At 46.7% G+C, this 23417-nt stretch overlaps 1 protein-coding gene across 2 annotated transcripts in view; it reads right to left on the bottom strand.

Annotated features, from left to right (window-relative positions):
* The window catches only part of LOC139052873 (UDP-galactose translocator-like), a 68454-nt gene that overhangs the window by 32690 nt on the left and 12347 nt on the right, over positions 1-23417 (bottom strand). For both annotated transcript variants that reach the window (XM_070530023.1, XM_070530022.1), the window contains exon 3: positions 22979-23062. In XM_070530023.1, coding sequence (XP_070386124.1) covers positions 22979-23062 — 84 coding nt within the window. The remainder of the gene's footprint in view (positions 1-22978; positions 23063-23417) is intronic.

The raw sequence follows: 23417 nt of genomic DNA on the forward strand, positions 1-23417 counted from the left end.
AATGTGGTTGTGTCTGTGTTAGTGTTGCGAAAAGACGGCGCCGATCCCATAACCACTGGCATCGGTTCGGACCTCTGTAGGTGCAGAGAGGTCAAAGTGGGCCAAGACCAGTGGATTAAAGAGAATCGTGATAAGGCGTGAAAATGCGTGAAAATGCGGCAGCTTGAGGGGAACCCCACATAAAAGGCACGTCTTTCTTCAGAAGTTCAGTGAGTGGTCGAGCAACTGCTGCGAAATCTTTCACAAACCGTCAGAAATAAGAACAGAGCCCCACAAAACTCCAGACGTCTTTGACAGACTGAGGTACAGGAAAAGCCGTTACTACTCAAACCTTCTCCGGGTCAGGTTGTACTCCAGAAGCATCGGCGAGATGGCCTAGCACTGTAATCTGTCGGCACCCGAAGTGGCACTTCGATGAGCCTAATTGGAGCCCAGCCTTGCGGAAGACGTCAGGGATAGCTGCGACACACTCAAGGCGCGTCTCAAATGTAGGAGAAAACACAAAGACGTCGTCGAGGTAACGAAGGCAAGTTGACAATTTGAAACCTTGAAGCAGAGAGTTGATCATCCATTCGAACGTGGTAGGGGCATTGTATAAACCAAACGGCATAACTTTGAATTGGTAGAGGCTATCTGGAGTTATGAAAGAGGTCTTTTCTTGACCTTGCTCATCTACGGAAATTTGCCAATAACCAGATCGAAGGTTGATGGACGAAAAGTATTTGGCACTGTGAAGACAATCAAGAGCATCGTAAATTTGTGGTAAAAGGTAATAAAGGTCCTTTTTAGTAATTCGGTTTAGGTGGCGGTAATCAATGAAGAAATGCCACGTGCCATCTTTCTTTTTGACAAGCACGAGCAGCAATACCCAAGGACTCGACGAGGGCTCAACAATACCTCTGGCGAGCATCTTGTTTACTTCCCCCTGAATAACTTGCCGCTCTGCCACGGACATGCGATACGGTTGGCGGTGAATGGGAACAGCATCACCAGTGTTTATCCGATGCTTAACAAGGGACATCTGACCAAGTGGTCGATTGTCAGTGTCAAACATGTCGTGGTAGGAAAGCAAAAGGCGATATAAGGCAGCTGCTTGGTCAGGTGCGAGGTCCGGAGCAACCATGGGACGTAATGGGCCGTCGAGGTTCAAACCATCCTGCGGGTAATCAGGAGGATCTGGAGATGCGTCTGCTGCAAAAGCAGTGACGTGGTCATCTGCAATTGACGGAGCGTGGCCACCGCTATGCCTTCAGGTAACATTTGCTTCATCAAGCCAAAATTGATAACGGGGAGACACATCCGATTAGCGGCAAAGGTTACGACGGAATATGGCACAGAGATGTCGCATGCCAGGAGGACATCACGAATGGGTGTGATGACAGTCGCCATCAGGCACGGTTGCCGTTGAGGCCATTTTGACGAAGATTAGGGCTTTTGGAGGTAAGCGAACAAACGCTGTAGTGCAGAGGGTGTTTGGTTGTTCGAGGCGAATGTCTGAAAGCCTTTAGAACGTCTCGGCCACTGTTAGATTTGCCACTCACCAGCAATTCTTTGCTTTCGAGGAAACTACTTGTTCAAGCCGACACCCACATTCCTCCGAATGCCTCAATGGTCGTGTCCATGTCCTGCAGCATAATCTCAGACGCTGCAGCACTACTGTCTCCATCTGACTGCTTTCTCACTCAGAATGGTCTGCTGCTGCCTTTTGCAACAGTGGACATCACACAGGACTAGAGCACCATTTCTGTTTGCAACCCGTTTCCATGCCCTATGTTGCTGCTTCGAGGGGAATGTCTTGGCAATGTAGAAGTGATCGGAGACGTGCAAGTTATGGATATGCCCAATCACAGTTACTGTGCTAGTTCCAGTGCGCTCAGTGCTGTTTCCATGTGTGACCTATCACCCAGTGATGTTAATCAATCAATCGGTTTTTCTATTGGTTCTTCGATTCTTTAATTGCCGATGCCCTTACACCAGTCCAGCAGTCTCAGCTAGACTGCTGGAAGCCTTCTAAAAGAATTTCATTGTTCTTTCGATGTAGGGCAATCTACCGTGGGCCGGACATCAACTGTTACACAGTGCATTGATACTGGCACGCAACCGCCATTGCAGCAACGTCTGTATTGAATATCTCCTGCAGAATGTCATGTAATCACTGAACAAGTCGACAACATGCTTCGCCACGAGGTGATTTGACCTTCTAACAGTCCGTGGGCATCCCCTGGCATCCTAATTACGAAGAAAGATGGTTCTGTGCAGTTTTGCGTGGACTACCGCCGCCTGAACAAGATCACTCGCAAGGACGTCTACCCTCTTCCATGCATAGAGGCTAACAGTCTACAAGGTGCAGATTTTTTTTCATCTCTAGATTTACCCTCATGGTAATGGCAAGTACCCGCGGCAGATGCCGATCGGCCGAAGACAGCTTTTGTCACATCCGGCAGTTTATACGAATTTAACGTAATGCCTTTTAGACTTTATAATGCGCCCGCAACGCTTGAGCGCATGGTGGACACAGTTCTGTGCGGCTTGAAGCAGCACACGTGCTTGTGCTATCTTGACAACATTGTTTTTGCTCCTGACTTCCCATGCACCTTCAACGGGTCTGGTCTGTTTTAATGTTTTTAACAAATGCAGGGCTACAACTAAACCTCAAGAAGTGCCGATTTGCTGCTTGGCAGCTGACAATTTTAGGTTAGGTCGTCTCTAAGGACGGAATTCTCCCCGATCCAACCAAAGTTTGGGCTGTTCCCAAATTCTTTAAACCAACAACCATCAAAGATCTGCGGAGTTTCTTAGGTCTGTATGCCTACTTTAGACGCTTCATCCTTCATCCTTCATCCATCATATGGCCCCTGATGAAGCTCCTTGAAAGCAGCGGGCCCCTCACTTCATGGTCATCAGAGTGCGACGTGGTGTATGCAATCCTGCGCTGTTTGCTGATGTCACCTCCAATTTTGGGTCATTACAACCCGACTGTCCCTACAGAGGTGCACACTGATGCCAGCGGTGTTGGCCTCAGCACTCTTCTTGCCCAGCGCAAACAGGGGTTTTATGAACATGTCATGGCTGATGTAAGTCATACCTAAAGCACAAAGTGCGCAGGACACACAGAATCGTATTGCACTTGGACTCTATACGGAACACAAAGCGGCTTCACTTTGGCGGTTGCTTTTGTCGCACCGCGCGCGATTTGTGAGGTGCGTTTGCAAGCAGCCGCTTGTAATTCAATCATTCGACCATCTGCGTCCGCGGAAGCTTCCATTTATTGTCTCGGCACTCCTACACCGCAGAAGCGAAATTTTGTTATGTTGAAGTTTAAATCTAATTGCATGGTGTTCTATGGACAAGCGGTGATGAAATGGTAAATACTTCATTATATCCAGAATTTCAATATATTGAAGTGTGTTATATCGAGGCTTAACCATATATATATTACTTTCAATAACAGCTGCACTTGCAGAAACTTCGTGTGACCTCGAAGAATTGTTCACTGAAGTAACAGCCTTATATGAGTAGTTACAAAACGTCATTGTAGAAGACAGTTAAATTTCACAGCCTGAGTCCCCTCGCACCACCAAGAGACTGGCGCCTCTTAGATGAACCATAGGACAAGTGGATTCAGCAAAACGCGTTTTGAAGATATGTGTGTTTTGTGCATATTAGGTCGCACAAATACACATCAATGATAAAAGCCATGTAATGCCTTCTGAAAGTATTAATACTCATAGATACAATCAAGAAACCTTCTCCTGACTAAAGGTCATTTGAGAATATTAGACATAACATATATAAAAATTACAGACTAATACAATTTTTGAACGCAACTTCTGACTAGAATTATTAGCATAAAAAAATGTGACTCGATAATGCAATAGTTTAATTACGTGTCAAAGCAGGCCTTATGCTATTGGTTTCATTTATTTCCTGGCAACGGAATAAAGGATTATAGGGTAATAAACTGTCAAGCACACACATGAACAACCATATTAACAAATAAATAAATAAATAATAAGACACAGTGATATCTCAAAAGCGCGAACGGACATGAGAGCAAGTAGGAACAATGTGGATTACGTTACTGAGCAGCTGATAAAGCATATGACGAATAAAAATTAACAAGGAAAATGTACAGCATAGACTATGGAATTTTACAAATAGCGCAACCAAGTGTCTTTGCATAGCCTTTTGTTTCTTTGTATAACGTTTTGCATTGTTAGTTCTAAGCCAGATGGTTTGCTTAAAGCTTGCCTCGCTTCCCGAAGCTTTCCTCACTTCCTCCTCGCCTCGTATTAGTGCCTGATAACTTTTGCCAACTGAATACCTCATGTATGCCTTACTGTAGAAGGAATCCAGGGAAAACACGGGGAAGGCGGGAGATAGAAATTCAAGACGATGAGCAAAACAAGAACAAGTTGAAAGCAGGAGCCACCGTTTTGACAAGTGGACTTGTCTTCTTCAAGGCAACACATGCTAAGAAACCCACCTATATATACTGTGGCGAGGAAAGCATATGTCGCCTTGAAGAAGACAAGTCCACTTGCCGAAACTTTGGCTCCTGCTTTCACCTTGCTCTCGTTTTGCTCAACGTACTGTGTCACAAAGGGCGTGTACTCCTCGGCGTCACCCCACCGCCGCCAACAGTCCCCGCCGCGGTGTGCCTGGCGCGGGGAGCACTCTCCCTAGATCCCGCCGGCACCCAGACCGGTTCCTCACGTCACAGTCGGCGCGCGGCGAGAGAGAGGGAGAGGAGGAGAAAGAATGAGCGTGGAGCGACCTGCGACAAGCGGACAGAGTTGTTGGACCGGCAAGGCAAGCGGCACGTGAATTGGACGTCAGGCAGGCGTGAGGACGGCGGCCTGAGTTCCCGTAGCCGGAGCCTCCGTAGACGCGACCCCGAGTCTGTTTCGATCTTCGGCAGCGACGTGCGGTGACGGTGGACCCAGCAGCCCGGCGCCTCCCCAGCTCGGACGTCCTACTCGACACTCCGCAGATAAGCCTACGCCACGTGTTCAGCAGCTCTCATAACTTTCCGCCGGACTGCATTTTTGTAATCGTGTTTAATCTTTTTATTTACTCATTGCGTGTTTATTCTTATATGTCCTGTTAGTTTAGTCTTTGCCGCATTTATTGTCACTAGTATTTTTCATTTGTGTCACGTATGTTTTGTTTATTCGCGAGTCTTAGGAGCTCCCACGTGGTGGGCTTAGTGTCGCACGAGTGGCGTCAGGGCGTGCGTTGTGTGACCCGCACGCCTTCCGCGAGCTAGGACCCACTACTTGTAGTTGTATGTTCTTTTTCTTTCATTATGTCTCGCGCATGATTTTAATTTATTAAACTGAATGTGTGTGTTGTACGTCGCCCTCCGTCTCATGCCTCTGGTTCACGGTCGATCAGGCGTGGACCTTATCGCCGGTCAGCAGTTGAACCCTCACTAAACGCACGTGGGGTGGGTTTGTTGTCGCCCCATCCCCTCCGGTCCAGAGAGTGCGAATTCCCTCACCACCAATCTTTGACATACTGTAGAAGGATCACTCTCTGCAAAAACGGCGCCCTGGTACAGAAGGGATCAGGGCTATACGATAGCTCCCAACTTCTTTCGTCTATCAAGACTTATCACCACGCTACATTCATGAAGGTTTACCCCTCCATTAGAACAAAAGCGAACAATATTCAGAACCAGACAGATTCAGCTAGTTACGCCAAATCAGACAGTTAAGCACACATTTTCTCCTAGTTTGTAGTGACTGCACTTGGCTGTCCCTGCGCCTGAAGAGTACTACATATTTTAAGGCATGCCTTATTTTGGAGGTAATATGCACTGCGTTCAAGCTTGCAATTTGAGATGGCTGGTACCTTCGTGTGCACTGTCTCCTCGTGCGCCTGGTGTTAGGTCTCTGCTGGTGCCAATACGGTGGGAAAAAAAAATCACCACACCTTCCGGTCCATGAAGATGGTCGAACAGCGAAGCTATGTTAGTTACACCGAGTGTTACGCTATAGAAGTCAAATTACGCAAGCAGTCTATATTGTAAACCTTTTGTTTCACCATTCCTTCACCTCATTTTCACTTCTGAATGCTTTGCATAGTGAGCATGCTTTAGGAGCACTTTTTATTGCAGTTCTCCCAGTGTTCTTTCTTTTTGCGTGTGAGGTTTCTGTCTGTGCTTTGCCATGCTTTTCTTTTTCGTGCGCAAGTTGCCCCGCCCCTTATTTTGCATGCCAGTAATGAGAGCAAGGTTTGGCGTGAAAGAAAAACCATCTGATTGATTTTTTATTCATCTTGTGCGTAACATTGTATTTGCTTGGCCTTGTGTTGTTTCTTCTACCGCTTGATCTTGAGTTGCTGTCTCTTGTGTCTACAGTGCTCGGTGTGCCTCCTCCGCTTGCACTGCTTTGTCTGGAGATGTTGACTCTCGCATTGCTTGCTCTTGAGTTGACAGCAGATGACGGCGTTTACATTTCATGATCACAGCCTTGTGCTTCAAAATTAAATCTGTCCATCACATAAGACAATGAATGGCCATACCATAAATGTGGCCTCCCCATTACGACAATAGAAGAGAAGTGAAATTCTACGCTGGAATGATGAGCGGCATTGGAGGCAGCTGTGGAAGACGATGACGAACGCAGAATCAGTGGCACGAGCGTGTTTGCATAGTAGCGCCAAGAGGCATCAAAAAGCCAGCGGTGGAAGAAAATGACGACGCTCGAGCCATTGCTCATGATGATAATTTTAGTGAACTCCAAAAACGACAGCACAGGGTCCGCATAAACAGCTTCGCTGTAAAAAACTTGGAGGACGCTTAAGCTTGTGGGGATGCGCGACCCTCGCGCCTCCCCTGATGTTTTTCCCGCATAGCGCGTCTCCTGTAGTGCGGCTTCGCCGCACACGCGGCGGTCGGAATGGTACAGGCGCAGTCCGAGAGATGGCGCTAGTGTTGCGCATCGCGAGGTTACTTGGGCGCCGAAAGGAAGGCGCTTGCTCTCTTGGGTTCGAGACAGCGAGCGGGCCGCACGTGCAGCAACTCTCTTTCCCGGCGGGTCGGCGCGCCGCGGGGACGTCTCCCGCGAGCGCGCGGCGACCCAGGCTTATGCGAGACCGCCTCGCGTGGCCGCCTTCGAACGCGCCATGATTCGCGTGACTATACACGCGAACGACCAGGCGTTGGGATCCAGCATGGAGCGAACATATTCGCTCGCGAGGACGCGGTGAGTCGGACTTCTAGATTTGTCGCGCGCCCATCGGCATGTTTTGTGTATAGCAGCTCGGCTAGCAGGCATTGATGTATGAAAGGTGCAATAAATGCCCTTGTGATTGTTTGCACTACTGTGTTGTCGTTCCTTTGTCTCAAGAGTACGGTGTGAGAATCCCCACATCAGACCCCACAAGCTTCGCCTTTAAGAGTGGAACCTGATAGCATCATCTGGCCGCATTGACACCGACACTGACACCAGATATTTTGCGACACAGGGCCCGTTAGATAATAATGATGGGCCAATCCCAGTGGCAGTGCAGGGCAGAGCAATGGTTAATACCCCCGTAAGGCAGAGGCTACAAGCAGTGACTCAACAGTGGCTCATACCCCCGTAACCAAAGAAAAAGGGGTTTGTGTTTGAGTTTCCATGTAACAAAATTATGTTTTCTAGTATATTCAAATTACAATACGACACTATCATGTCTGTACCTTGTGTGTAAGTAAGACATTACAAATTTCTGATGGATATTACTTTGAGAAATTCAATTAGTTCAGTAACGCCTATGCTCCACGATGGGAGCCTGTGTTGTTGTGGTTCAAGATGATTTTTTTCTGACAGACAACGCCACGGACCGTGGACACCAACACAGACACCAAATTTTCTCTGACATGGGGCCCTTAATGCTATCGCGTTTATATGTTTTCGTCTTAGCATCAGAAGGGTTCTGGCGAAGTTCCAATAAGCAGCATCCCTGTTGGCTTTGTTGTTGGTATTCATGCTGTGTTCGTAGCAGGTGTACATTGCGACGTCTGCAGTCATGGTAGAGGTGAGCTCGATGCATGTTTTCTATTTCTCGTTTTATGTCTTGTTGTCGCCATGATGTTCCGTTTAAAGTCCAAAAGCCATATGAAGGAGCGACCCATCATCGTGGGCACGAGAAAAAGCATGTAACAGGGAGTCACAAAGGACTGAGGCTCGATGGCAATTATCTTCTCATGCGCTCAATTCGGGTTAGTTCGAGGTCATATGATCAATGTGTGCTTGGGAAGGAGAGTGTGCATCTCCTCTATCCTTGCCGTAGCTATGGATGACTGCGCAGCTTATGCTTACGCGGTCCCCAGGCCGTATCTAATTGTTGGTAATCATTGGTGGGTGCAATGATCTATGCAAGCAGGGATGGCTGCTGTCTTCCTTGCCGGGTATACTCTTCGCGCCCATAAAAAATTATGGGGTTTTACATGCCAAAGCTACTTTCCGATTATGAGGCACGTCGTAGTGGAGGGCTCTGGAAATTTTGGCCCCCTAGGGTTCTTTAACATGCACCTAAATATATGTTTTTGGATTTCGCCCCCACCGAAATGCGGCCGCCATGACCGGGATTCGATCCCGCGACCTCGTGCTCAGCAGCCCAAGACCATAGCCACCGAGCAATCACAGCGGGCCTCTCCACACCCCTAGTGTTGCAGATCACACAGTCTAATTTCAGAGAGAGCAGTAATTGGAGATCACTGGCAGAGGCCATCCTGTAGTGAACATAAAAATAGGCAGATGATGATGATAAATCTAATTTGCAAAGTCGCGGTGAATTTTGCAGCTGTATCGAACCGTTCGACCCCGCTGCCAGCGTTCTTCGTAATGCCACCATTGTGACGAGTGGTCGTAGTCATCTAGCGAGATATTTACAGGTATACGTGGTCCGTGCATTACACTATGCTTGTTATTTTAAGAAGTGAACGTTTACTACAATTTATACGGCCCACATAACTCATAGGCTCGAGTTTCTTGTCACAATTTCGACGAGCCTTACATGAGACCGGGCCACTTAACCTAATTTATCTAGTTATGTGTATGAAATCCCCCAGGCCCTTTTTGCATAATGAATCTCCCATAACCTTCCTTGATTGCCTCCTATTGCCATCTAGTAGCAATGTGCAAAAGTACGATGCGTGCAAAAATTCCCTGTTGAGTGTGATCGGAATCAGCACATCAAACGCCTCAGCAGCCCATGCCAACGGTCATCCTCACTCATCCGCGGGACCCAAGGACATTTTGTGGCACGGACAACACCAACATCAAGGACTGGCTTATGATGTACGAACGAGTGTGCAACAACAACAGGTGGGATCCAACAATGATGCTAACAAACGTGATATTTTACCTAAGAGGAACTGCGAGGCAATGGTATGACACACACGAAGCTGACCTAACGAGCTGGGATGTCTGCAAAGAAAAAATGTGAGACCTGTTTGGCAGACCTGTCGGTCGTCAGCTGGCGGCAAAAAAAGAAAGTGCGTGTCACGCTCAAACATGCACAGAATCCTATTATCGTCTACATACAGGATGTGTTGGCCCTCTGTCGCAAGGCTGATAATAACATGACTGAGGCAGACAAGATTGGTCACATATTGAAAGGTATTTCAGACGATGCATTCAATCTCTTGATCTGCAAGGATTGGGCCACTGTGGATGCAATTATAAAGGAGTGCCAGCGCTTCGAACAAGTGAAGGGTCGCCGCGTCGCTCAAACTTTCGACCGATTGCTCAATAACGCCACGACATCTTCTTGTGAAGACCCACCCCGCTTCGTTCGGCCCACAGGACCGGAAGAAATCATGCGCATCGTTCACCGTGAGCTTGAGGCCATGGCTCCGGCTCCAGTTCGTTCCGACTGTCGGGGAAACGTGCCCGCTATCTCCCTTATACAAGCGGTCGTTCGGGAGGAAATAGCAAGTTTGGGCATCCCATCTCTCTGCTCGGTTCGCCATACAAACACCTACCAGATTTCTCCGGCCGCTCGCTCCCAGATGCAAAGCTTTCCGCCCCCTCGTCGCAACCCAGCTGACTGGCGCACAGCAGATGATAAACCTATCTGTTTTAATTGTTCTGGTATTGGACACATCGCACGTCATTGCCGCAACCATTGGTCGTCGCCTCCTCGGTGGTCGTCTCCAAGGCACTACCGCCAAGTACCAGACAATCGTACTTTCTCACCCTATACGCTGACTAGGAACATCAATGCCGGCAGTGCTCCACCAAGATCCAGCCGCTCCCCATCTCTGCAAGTTCGTAGGTCCCGTTCGCCTCTCGTTCACCGCTCTTCGTTCCCTTCTGCATCCGGTCGCTTCGCTTTGGGAAACTAGGCGGTGCAGCTACCGGAGGTGAAGCTGCAACTCCGACCTGGCCCACAAATCCTCTGTTGACCCTGCCTACATGTGGAAACCTACTGGACATTGAAGTTGATGGCGTTCCTGTTAGATCTCTCATTGACACAGGAGCGCAGCTTTCAGTTATGAGCGCTGCTCTCCACCGAAGGCTCAAAAAGGTTCTGACACCCGTCGTACCGTGCACTGTGCGAGTCACTGATGGGAGTACTTCACCTGTCCTTGGAATGTGCACAGCACGTGTGACCATTGGGGCCCATTATACCGTTGTTCTATTTATCGTCCTTGAACACTGTCCATACGAACTAATTCTCGGCCTCGACTTCCTTTTGAAACACTCTGCCCAAATTGACTGCTCCGCAGGTGTTGTACAGTTGCATCTGCCGCTTCCTACCGACGCTACAACTAGTGCTTCATACCGCTTATGTTCTGCTGAGTTTGCAAGGCTGTCTCCACAGGCGGCTACGAATGTCCTCCTGACGCCCTGTCCTCCTGTACCTGATGGCGAGTACGTCGTGTCACCGCTTACCGACGTGGTTTTGTCGCGCAATATTGCCCTACCGAGCACCTTAATCCGGATCCGCGAAAACTGCGCTCGCGTGCCCATCCTCAATTTTGGATTTTCGTCGCATGTGCTGCCTTACGCTATCGCCATAGCGCATATCACTCCTTTGGAAGAATTCGAGATTTCTTCTTTGACCTCTGAATCCTTCGTCAGTACCAACGGGCCTTTGTCACCCACTCCTCCGTACTTGACGCCTGCAGACGATGTTTCTAAGATGATCGCCCCTGACCTTCCCTCCGAGCAAACAACAGCTCTTCGTCACCTCCTGTCATCTTTTCGGGACATCTTTGATTTGGACGACCATCCACTTGGCCAGACATCTGTTGTCACGCATCGCATCAACACCGGCGACGCCAGCCCCATTCATAGGCGGCCATATCCTGTCTCCGCAACAGAAAGGGCCATCATACAGAAAGAAGTAGACAGGATGATGGACAAGGACATCATTGGACCTTCCAGTAGCCCGTGGGCATCACCGGTTGTCATAGTAAAGAAAAAAGACAACTCGTGGCGCTTCTGCATTGACTACCGTCACCTAAACAGGATAACAAAGAAGGATGTTTATCCCCTGCCCCGCATTGATGATGCTCTTGACTGCCTTCACGGATCCCAATACTTTTCATCAATTGACCTCCGCTCCGGCTATTGGCAGATTAGCGTCGATGAGATGGATCGCGAGAAAACCGCCTTCGTCACACCGGACGGTCTGTACCAATTTAAAGTCATGCCGTTTGGATTATGCAATGCGCCAGCTACATTCGAGCGCATGATGGACTCTCTCTTGCACGGCTTGATGTGGTCTACATGCCGCTGTTACCTCGACGATGTGATTGTGTTTTCGCTGAACATTGAAAGCCACCTGCGGCGCCTCACAACCATACTCTCCGTGTTTCGCAGGGCTGGCCTTCAGCTAAACTCCTCCAAGTGCCAATTCGGTCGCCGTGAAATTAACATGCTCGGCCATCTTGTAAATGCTGCCGGAATACAACCTGATCCACAGAAAGTTCACGCCGTGCGAAATTTTCCTGTACCTTGTTCAACAAACGATGTCCGTAGTTTTCTAGGCTTAGCTCTTATTTCCGGTGATTTGTGAAGAATTTTGCCGACGTCGCTCACCCTCTCACTGACCTTCTTAAGAAAGACGTTTCTTTCTCTAGGGGACCACTGCAGGAGAAAGCCTTTTCTACCCTGATTGAGCAGCTTACAACTTCCCCAATTCTGTCACACTTTGACCCTTCTGCGCCCACTGAAGTATGAACTGACGCGAGTGGTGATGGCATCGGCGCTGTCCTCGCTCAGCATCAACAGGGCCAAGACCGTGTCATCGCTTAAGCTAGCCGCCTTCTTTCCACGCCTGAGCGAAATTACTCCCATTACCGAGAGATCTCTGGCGCTCATATGGACGGCCGCGAAATTCCGGCCGTACCATTTCGGTCGGAGTTTCTGCGTCGTAACCGATCATCACGCCCTCTGCTGGCTCACCTCTTTGGAGGACCCAACTGGACGACTTGCACGTTGGGCATTGCATCTACAGGAATATACATTTTCTATTATGTATAAGTCAGGGCGCCTGCATAAAGACGCTGACTGCCTGTCCCGCAATCCCGTGGATCAACCGGATGATACCGATGCAGACTCGGACATCAGTATTCTATCCATCTCCGGCTTCCTCCATATTGGCGACGAGCAGCGCAAAGATCCTGTTATTCGAACACTTATGGAACGCCTAAGCTCCTCACCCAATGACCCGTCCCTCCGGATGTTCACCTTGCGCAATGGAACTTTATGCCATCGTAGTGTTCGTCCTGACGGCCCGCAGCTCCTCCTAGTCGTTGCCAAGCACCTTCGACTAGCTGTGCTCCAGCAACTTCATGACGCTCCTACTGCTGGACATCTGGGCATCACTCGTACAAACGACCGCCTGCGGCGCCACTTCTTTGGCCCGGCGTTTATCACTCTGTGCGCCGTTATGTCGCTTCTTGCGACCTGTGTCAGCGCCGGAAGACGCCTGCTACGCCTCCCGCTGGTTTGCTTCCACCAACTGATATCCCCACAGAGCCTTTCTTTCATGTGGGCCTAGACCTCCTTGGCCCCTTTCCAATTTCTATCAAAGGCAACAAATGGATTGCTGTAGCAACCGATTATGCCACGAGATATGCCATTGCACGAGCGCTACCAACCAGCTGGGCTACAGATGTTGCCGACTTCTTACTATACGACGTCATCCTGCACCACGGCGCCCCTCGCCAGTTGCTGACGGATCGCGGCTGCTTCTTTTTATCAAAGGTCGTCGATGACCTGCTCCGCTCCTGCTCTACAGAACAGCAGATTGCTACCGTGTACAACCTTCAAACAAACGGCCTCACCGAGCGACTCAACCGCACGCTAACTGAAATGCTGGCCTTGTACGTTCCCGACGATCACCGTGACTAAGATGTCGCTTTACCATACATCACTTTCGCATACAACTCGTCCCGTCACGACACTGCCGGATTTTCACCATTTTACCTTTTGTATGGCCGCGACTCCCCCTTGCCCTTTGACACGTTGCTATCCTCCGCAGTACAATCACCCAGCACTGGTTACGCTCGCGATGCTATTGAGCTTTGTTTTATGTCAAGACAGGCTGACACGCATGTTAAAAAAAATTTAAAAACGTCTTAATCCAGTTTGAATACAAGAAGTAGTGTTTATTTTATTCAAAATGAAAGCAGAAGGTACGGGTTCATAAAATGCACAGCTAATAAAATATATTCGAAAAGAATGGTAAAGCCTGTTGCAAATCGAGTCGAACATTTTCAAATACGAATAAGAAGAGATGCATACAGAAGCAAATATTTTCGAATATGAGCTATTTTTATCAACTGATAGCAAGCTCATTGGTATGAGGCCCAAACTTTGTCACATTTGAGATTCTCTCTCAGCAGCTGGAAAGTCAAACTTAACTGTACTGACATACTCTCAGCCCGCACAAAACACTTCAGTGTTGGGTTGTACTGCTTTAAAGAGTTTATTTTGGTTTGGGTGAGGGACACCTGCATCTCGGTGTCAGCCAACACTTTGCTTTTTGAACTCATGCTCCTTAAAAGAAGTGGTAGCACACCTCCATTTCCATTCATTCCTCAATGCATCGGTCATTTGTGTTCTCGTCCTCCTTCTGCCCTGCGTTCGCCCCACAGACCGTTTGAAGCCTCTTGGTCTGCTGTACAGTCAACATTCAATTTTTCGGACACCCTATGGACCGGGAAAACGTCCGAAGTGGGCAGTCCGAAAAAATGAATGCATGTCTTTTACTACCCTTAAGGGCTGAAATCACCACAGGCACGTCCGAAAAAGCTCTGAAGGCAAGCCAGTGCACCTATTAGGCATATCGGTGCTCGTACTGTGACAGGATACAGCATGTGCACGCATGTATAATTAAGGAATACATACTGTATCCCGTGAGAATTGCCCCCTTCACACGCTTGTTAAGCTTCACCGCAATACTTCGCGTATGCTTCACCGCATGACATTTCTGTATCAAGGCGAAGTCAACTTTCGGAAACCGGCATTTTGCAACACGTCGTGTTTTCCAAGCTTCGAAGCCAACCGCGAGGACTATAAAGGCGGAGTCCGTGCCATTGGTGACAGCGGCGAATCGATTTAATGAAAAACACGGCACCGAAAAGCAGAAAGCTTAGCGGCGAACGTCAAAGCAGCTGGACCTAGCGTTGCTGCGGTGGTGGCTATGGCTGCCAGGGGATCTGCGTGCGAGCGTCGGTTCGAGGCGGCGAGATAATAAAAATGGCGGCGGTGGCGGCTTTGATTAATGCCGTTTCGGACCTGCGGTCACGGCAAAAAGTCCGGAAAATCGGACGGCGAAGGGTTCTTGCATTTGAAATTTCAGACATTCTTATACATTGACTCTATGGGATATGTGGCGTGTCCCAGCATTAGCGCGACTTTTCTTCCCATTCAATAAAATTAGCTATATTTCCCTGGTATAAGCAGAAATTCCCCGAGTATTTCCAGACTATTCAAGATCCCTTAGAATTCCCGGTTTTCCCTGTTGGTAGACACCCTGAATGTGGCATCATCGCTGCTGGCATTCACATTGTTTATTCTGGACAAACTTATTCTCGGCACATTCACTATTGTGAGCATGTGTCAAGTTTGAGGCTTATCATCATTGTCACATAAGCATCCTTTGTGCTGCCGACACTGTTTTCCAGACTATGACAATGAAGAATTATACACAAACACACCGCCAACTTGTCAAGGACAATTTCTAGGTGATACACATAATGTATTCCTCGTCCACTGCAGTTTCGCTCATTCTGGCCTCCAAAACCTGCGCAGATGCCAAGGCCCTTAGTGTCTATGACGAATGCAAGATCTTTCACTAACTGCCCAGCACTGTTTTTGTGCGATAGCTCAGTGGTTGGCACATTCGACTCCCACAAGCACACTGTTTCATGGTAATGGGCTCAAATCCCAGTGGAGATGACTGTGGAGAAGTTTTATTTTTCTTGTGCAGTGGAAATGGCAAAGCTGGGGATGATCATGAGGTGGCCTGACAATAAAAAAAAGGAATCATCATTGTGTGCTCTCGTCAGTGTAACAGAATGGATGGACAAGGCAAACTTTGCTTGTTTTGAGAACTTAGCTACTGTCGCAGTAATTAATGAAGCAATAAGTTATCTGCTTTATAAGATGTGGCAGCAACACTTACGACATTCAAGAGTATTAGACTGCAAGTCCGACTTGGTAAAATTCAGGTTTATCGTAACAATGAAGAGCAACTAGCGCTGTTATGTCACACACAATGTGCTATGAGTGCTCTGTATATATTACCAAGCAAGATGCTGGATTATTGCATCAAACCTTGTCCACCATGATGCTTGCAGCAGCTGCCTTCTTGCCCAGTTACAACACGGTTCGTTTGCATAGCAGGCATTTTGAGAAAGGCACCAAGTGCTGCTGAGTTACATTTCTGTTTGAAGGAAAATAGGCTCAGCAACATGTGCACTGTTTATTATTCTTGTGTAATACATGTGCAGCCATTCAGCAGATTTACTGTTGGTTGAGAGATTATGCATAAATAGACTGAAGGAGAAAAGCAATTACACAAATATTGGTGGCATGTCCTGCCACATGAAAGTTTCAGGAACTGTTCTACAAAATACAGTCGGGTTCCGTTAACTCGACCCTGACGGAACCGACGAAATTGATCGAATTATCCGGCGGGTAGAATTAAAGAAGATGCAGAAAAAAGTGCTAAAACCCCACTGAATCATTCAGCAGTAGTTGCCCAATTCTAACACACACCAACCCCCAAAGAAAAAAAACACCCGCCTGCTTTCTATGCGTCCAAAGCACTAAACTATTGTAGAAATGACATTAAAGCTCCTAAACAAGGTATAAATATAACGCACACCCTATTTTTTAGCAAGAAAAATTTCACAATGGCGGCGGTTTTCTTAAGTTAGCTTCGCCACACCGCTTTATCCAGCTAGCTTCGCTGCAATACATCTGTGTTATGCGGCAAAGCACGCAAACATTGCGAACGCAGTTTTGGTTTTGCGTCCGATTGCACCACGCAGGAAATTTTCGGATCAGTTTTCGTTTATAAAAAACAGGCACGCGTTAGAATCGGGTAAAGACCGTAATGAAACACTGTGCTGTGGTTGTCGCTTGAAAATCTTCTTAAGGAGGGCCGAATATATGCATTTTCGACGAGAGATGATGTGCGCTCAATGCATTCACTGTTCTCTAAGCTCCGCCATGACAGAGGCTGCCACTAACGGGATCGCTATCGGGGTCACCATAAGGTTCAGGCGCGTGCGTGCTTACTAGCAAAGTTCGAGTTATCCAGAGAATACCAATTTTATGATCGAAATAACGAAAGTTTGGGCCCATACAAATGCATGGGCGCTGGCCGGGACCTTTGGCCGGGATCGAATAAACAAAAAAATCGAATTAACCGGAGTCCAATTAATGGAATGTACCGCTTTATTGTGAATGGTACTCGATCGTGCAGTTGAAGTAATAATTTTATCTGAATTATACTAACACGTTACTCTTTTCTGTATAAATGCTCCACATGCTGTTTTACGCGACAGTGATAACCAATGTTGTGAATTTATAGAGTGGTAAATTTTTTTTTTAGGAATTTCTGGACCCGGACAGGCCCCCAATGGAAACTGACAGTGGCAACGTTTAACACTCGGACTCTCTCGAGTGAAGCTAGCCTATCAGGACTCTTTGAGGATATATCTGGCATTGTTTGAAATATCATTGGCCTTAGTGAGCTTAGAACTGGTGAGGCTTATACAGTGCTGACAAATGGCCACATTTATTTATTTATTTATTTATTTACATGTACCTTACAGGCCTTCGAGAAGGCATAGTGTAAGGGGGAAATACGGTAACATATTAGTATGGAATCGGGAAAGAAATAAACATCAGCATAATGAAAGGAGTATGCATAGAACATGGAAAATTAATACATTAGCAAATACAATACATTCTCTGCTATACGGAACTTCCAGATAAGAAGCAGTATAAAGTACAGTGCCACCCGCCGTGGTTGCTCAGTGGCTATGGTGTTGGGCTGCTGAGCACGAGGTCGCGGGATCGAATCCCGGCCACGGCGGCCGCATTTCGATGGAGGCGAAATGCGAAAACACCCGTGTACTTAGATTTAGGTGCACGTTAAAGAACCCCAGGTGGTCGAAATTTCCGGAGTCCTCCACTACGGCGTGCCTCATAATCAGAAAGTGGTTTTGGCACGTAAAACCCCATAATTTTTTTTTTTAAAGTACAGTGCCTGCTATGTCCATAAGGACATACTGGGAAATATTGACGAATTCTGCAGCATTAATCAGAGGGTAGCAGCAGTCATAATAAAACTTAAGAGGTATAGATTAAAAGTAGTATAAGCCTACGCTCCAACCTCCAGTCATGATGATGACGAAATAGATCGGTTTTATGACGATGTTGAATTAATGATGAGAAAAGTACGAACTCAGTATACTGCAGCAATAGGCGCCTTCAATGCAAAAGTGGGAAAAAAGGAGGCTGGTGAAAAAGCAATTAGCAACTACGGCATCAATGCTATACTTGCGGACAACTTTCTGTGGCAATGAAGGAAAAACTAAGGAGGCAAAGTGCGCACAAGAGAGAGCGCTTCTGAATAGAGTCCAGTGTTTTTATCCACATTAGTTTAAGCTCAGGGAGAAAAAACAAACACCTTATTAGCAGCACTTCAATAGGACAAAAAACACACCACTGAATGTGGAAGTATACTTATTTCATGGATTTCTTCTTCCACGTCTGGGCAAACGTGAAACTGTCGCATGTGGAAGCTGCATCTATTCAGCATCTGTTCCGACCAACGAAAAATACTGTCAAATGCTGGCAGACTACTTGGCGCGGTAACACATGTGCAGAAGCTCCGCCCCCGCAGCTTTCTCTTCACTGCCACAGAAACATGCCCGCGAGTGGAGGAACACTCAAGGATAGTTGTTGGTAGAATTCGCGGAAATTAATAAGCTACGAATAATGAACACCTTCACGAAAGCGTAGGAACAAGAAGTGGATGTGAAAAAGCCTAATGGTGAAACAAATGAAATAGATTTCATACTTTTTGCTGATGCCGGCATAGTGCAGTATGTATAAGTGTTAGGTAGGGTAAAGTGCAGTGATCATAGGTTAGTGAGGGCTGGGATTCTTCTCAATTTGAAGAGAGAAAGAGTAAACTAGTGAAGAAGAAGCAGGCCAGCCTAGACACCGAAAGGGTAAAAGCAAACCAATTCAGTATGGTACTTGCAAACAAATATGCAGCTAAGAGAGATGAAGATGACATAGAGGTAATGAATGTGTCATGTGTAACACATATGTCATGCGAAACCATAACTAGCCTGGCTTCAGAAGCAGCAATTGAAGTGGGAGGTAAGGCATCAAGGCAACTAGTAGGTAAGCTCTCCCAACAAAGGACCTAATGAATAAATGACAAGGAATGAAAGTGTCCAACTCAAGAGATAAGATAGAATACGCGGAACTCTCAAAATTGATCAAGGCAAAAATAAGCGATATTCAGAACTATAACATGAGAAAGACTGAAGAAGCCGTAAAAAATGGATGCAGCCCGAAATCATTGAGAAGGAAACTTGGCACAGGACAAACAAAGATGTATGCACTGAAAGATATCCCGGGTAATATCATCACCAATCTCGGAGATACAGTAAAAGCAGTGGAAGAATTCTATACTGACCTGTAGAGTACCCAGATGACTCAGGATAACTCCATTCGAAACAGGAATAAACAGGATACAGAAACTCCTCCTATAGCTAGCAATGAAGTTAGAAGGGCCTTGCAAGACATGAAACGGGAAAAAGTGGCAGGGGAAGACGGAATATAACAGTCAATTTAATCAAAGATTGAGGAGACATAATGCTTGAAAAATTAGTGACCCTTTATACGAACTGTCTATCGACTTGAAGGGTTCCGAGAACTGGAAGAGTGCCAACATTATACTAATGTACAAAAAGGGAGAAGTAAAGAATTGAAAAATTATAGGCCCATTAGCTTATTTACAATGCTATATAATATATTCACCGAGATAATCTCCAATGAAATAAGGGCCACACTGGACTTTAGTCAACCAAGGGAACAGGCAGGTTTCAGGAAGGGATACACTACAATGGATGACATCCATGTCATCAAACAGGTAATCGAGAAATCCGCAGAGTATAATCAGCCACTATATATGGCTTCCATAGATTATGAAAAGGCATTTGATTCAGTCGAGATACCAGCAATTGTAGAGGCATTACGTAATCAAGGAGTACAGGATGCTTACGTAAATATCTGCCGATTCCACAGCTACCTTAATTCTACACAAGAAAAGTAGGAAGGTACCTATAAGGGGTCAGACAAGGAGACACAATCTCTCCAATGCTATTCACTGCGTGATTGGAAGAAGTATTTAAGCTATTAAAATGGGCTAGCTTAGGAGTGAGGATCAACAGCACATATGACAGCAACCTTCAATTTGCCGATGATATTGTCCTGTTCAGCAACACCGGAGACAAGTTACATCAAATGATTGAGGAGCTTAACAGAGAGAGTGTAAGAGCAGGGTGGAAGATTAGTGTGCAGAAGACAAAGATAATGATCAACAGTCGGGCAAGGGAACAAGGGTTCAGGATCGCCAGTCAGCCTCTAGAGTCAGTGAAGGAGCATGTTTACCTAGTTAAATTACCCACAGGGGACCCTGATCATGAAAAGGAAATTTACAGAAGAAGAAAAATGTGTTCGCGCGCATACAACAGACATTGTCATATCTTGACTGGAAGCTTACTATTATCATTAAAAAGAAAGATGCACAATCCGTGCATTCTACCGGTGCTGACATATGAGGCAGAAATGTGGAGACTGACAAAGCAGCCCGAAAACACGTTAAGCACTGCGTAAACAGCGATGGAACGAAGGATGTTAGGCGTAACATTAAGAGACAGGAAGAGAGCGGTGTGGATCAGAGAGCAAACAGGGATAGCTGATATTCTAATTGACATTAAGACATTGACATTCTAATTGACATTGACATTGACATTGAAAAAAATGGAGCTGGGCAGATCATGTAATGCGTAGGTTAGATAACCGTTGGACCAATAGGGTTACAGGATGGTTGCCAAGAGAAGGGAAGCGCAGTTGAGGACGGCACAAGACTAGGTAAAGTGATGAAATTAAGAAATTTGCAGGCACTAGTTGGAATTGGTTAGCGCAGGACAGGGGTAATTGGAGATCTTAGGGAGAGGCCTTCGTCCTGCAGTGGAAATAAAATAGGCTGATGATGATGATGATGATTAAACATTCTTTTCTAACATTCTAGTCACTTTATTCAAACACAACAAATTTGCATCAAATTGGTTGAACAGTTGTCTGATAAACTAACTTATGCCTTTCATCTTACTATATTACATCCCAATGTGATCTGGCGCTCATATTTTGTATCAGATGGTGAAAATCCACCTCGGCCGTCACCTCTGATAAAGAAGCTTGCAGTGGATTGAGCGGAATGTTGTTGTTCCCCAAAAAATTTCTGACTACGATATTCCACAATGCAAATTTGAAGGGCAGCTGTTTAGGTGTTTTGAATTCGCGAAATATTATGGCAAACAATTTGTTTCCCAAGTACAAGGTGCTCTCAAAACCGCTGCTGAGCATCTGTTCGGGCAGCTCATTGAGCAGCACTGACAGACGAAGCATTTTCACCATTTGCGTCGCTCACTGTTCTGAAAGTAAGCGTGAACGTGTGGCTCGTGCGGAGTGCATTCCCTAGTGGCTGCGAATTCCGCAGGCGAATACAATCGAACCCGGCTATATCCAGCTTGCAAAAAAACGCCTATCAGTTTGATATAGAATATAATTTGATATATGCCTGCTAAAGAATTGGACATCATAATTGCATCTATTATTTATGGAATCATTTTGTTGGTGAAACTAGCTTAGTTTTGCATGAAATAGTCCTGTATTTACTTCTGCTTGAGCAATTTTGGTGCCTGCGACGCACGCACTTCTCCACATTGTCTAAAGAGTCGAAGCAGCTGAGGCCATAACCTTCCACATTCGTGCTTAAAGCACTGTACTAGTGCGAGTGCACCAATCACCTCGGAGGATGTGGGCAAAGGACCATCATTGCTTTCCTCACTGTGCCCACTTTCACTTGTGCTCGGTACGAAGTCGGCAATGTAGTCTTCGTTTTTGGGATCTCCTGGTCGCAACACCATCATCTGCACTCACAAACTCGTCCACCATTGATTCGCCAACGGCTTCCAGAAATTCTGACAGCTCGCTACAAGCTTCGGCAACACTGACAACACCTTCATCACACTCACACTCGTCAGAATTTAGTCATCACCGGGCATGCGGAAGCCGGCACGTCTGAAGCAATTTCATATGAACCACTCGTACACGGCCGTGCATACGCGTTGGGTGCCATGGGCACCGGGTTGCGAGTTTGTCTGTTTAGCCCTAATCTCCCCCTTATTCTTCAAGATCGTGCTGAAAGTGCTCCTTGGAATCTCGCACCCAATGGGGTGATCCGACTTTTCACCATGGTCGACCCAATTTATGATGTCAAGCTTCACGGCGAAAAGCAAATTCTGCCCCTTCATCATGGTAACACTGTGGGAGAAGGCCCACAAGGCACAAACACAATGAACCAGAAAAGCAGCGTGACAATTCCCACTTGTGCCATCTTGCACGACGATGGCACAAGAGCCTCTGATTGGCTGTCTGAGCAAGCGCTGCGGGCGGGTCAGGATAATTTTTTTGTGGGGGAGTGTCGACGGCTCGCCTGACGCAGTGTGGCCATGCTAGGGAGAGTGGTTGAATGGAACCGCGCTGCCATGAGGGAAAGCCAACTTGTGGGGGCACTTTTGTGCCGTTTGTCGTTCGATATATCGGGAGTCGCTACTATATTTGTTTGATGTAAGCATAATTTTTGCTATATATACTCATTGTCACTATTCCATGTTCAGAAATTGTTCGATATACAGAATAATGCGATGTAAATGGGTTTTATACAGTTGGGTTCGACTGTAGCACATGTGCAGTGGGCCTGAAGCCCACGTCAGCGCTTTATTTCCACACTAGCCACATGCCTAGTCATGCCAGCACTCCGCGTTCCACCTCACCCTTTTCGTCATACCCTCCTCTGCTTTTCGCCTCCTGGTTGCGCTGCACCCTCCTCGCATCTTTCATCCCCCAGCTGCTCTCCGCATTCTGTTTCATATTTCGCTGTGCTCATTCACTCGGTTTCACTGACACTGACGCTATCTGCAAGAAGGGGTACCTAAGAACTGCGCTCTAAAAGTATTCTCACTTTTCAACTATACACTCCTATATAGAAGGTCTGCATAAAGGTATCACAACCATTGAGATTGCAATGCATGGCGATGAAGAACATCTCCACTGTAATTATGGTATTTTCAATATCCAAGGCTTGCTCTGCAATGGTCACGTGGTTCCATGTAGTCATATACTAAGTGTTATGCAGAATGTCTCACCTGACATGTGGCTGCATCCAAATGGGTGGCACCAACATAGAGCAGGTTGTTCTGGATGTTGTACACCAAAGATGGCACAGCCACCTAAGTTGAACAGACAGGAGAAGTCACACTGGCAGTAGCTTTAGAAAGACAACAGGATGCTGTTGTCTGTGAGCGGAGCATCTACAACTGGATGTCACTGCAGCTGAGGTAAAGACTTTGTGAACATGTAAAATTTATTTTTCAAGTAAAATATAGGCAACAAATTTTAACACCTGTTTATCAAAGCATGATTCGTTGGTTGATTGGGTCTAGTGTTTCAGAGCAAGACTTAAACTGTGAGATACGCCTATTGGCATTTTTAACCCAAATCTAGTACATGAGCAGTTTTGCATTGCTCACTGAAGTCTTTCCCCAATAGAATGCAATTGCCACTGTGGTGGTTAAAAAGGCCTTA

This window comes from Dermacentor albipictus, unplaced genomic scaffold, assembly GCF_038994185.2.
Source record: "Dermacentor albipictus isolate Rhodes 1998 colony unplaced genomic scaffold, USDA_Dalb.pri_finalv2 scaffold_41, whole genome shotgun sequence".
NCBI lineage: Eukaryota > Metazoa > Arthropoda > Arachnida > Ixodida > Ixodidae > Dermacentor > Dermacentor albipictus.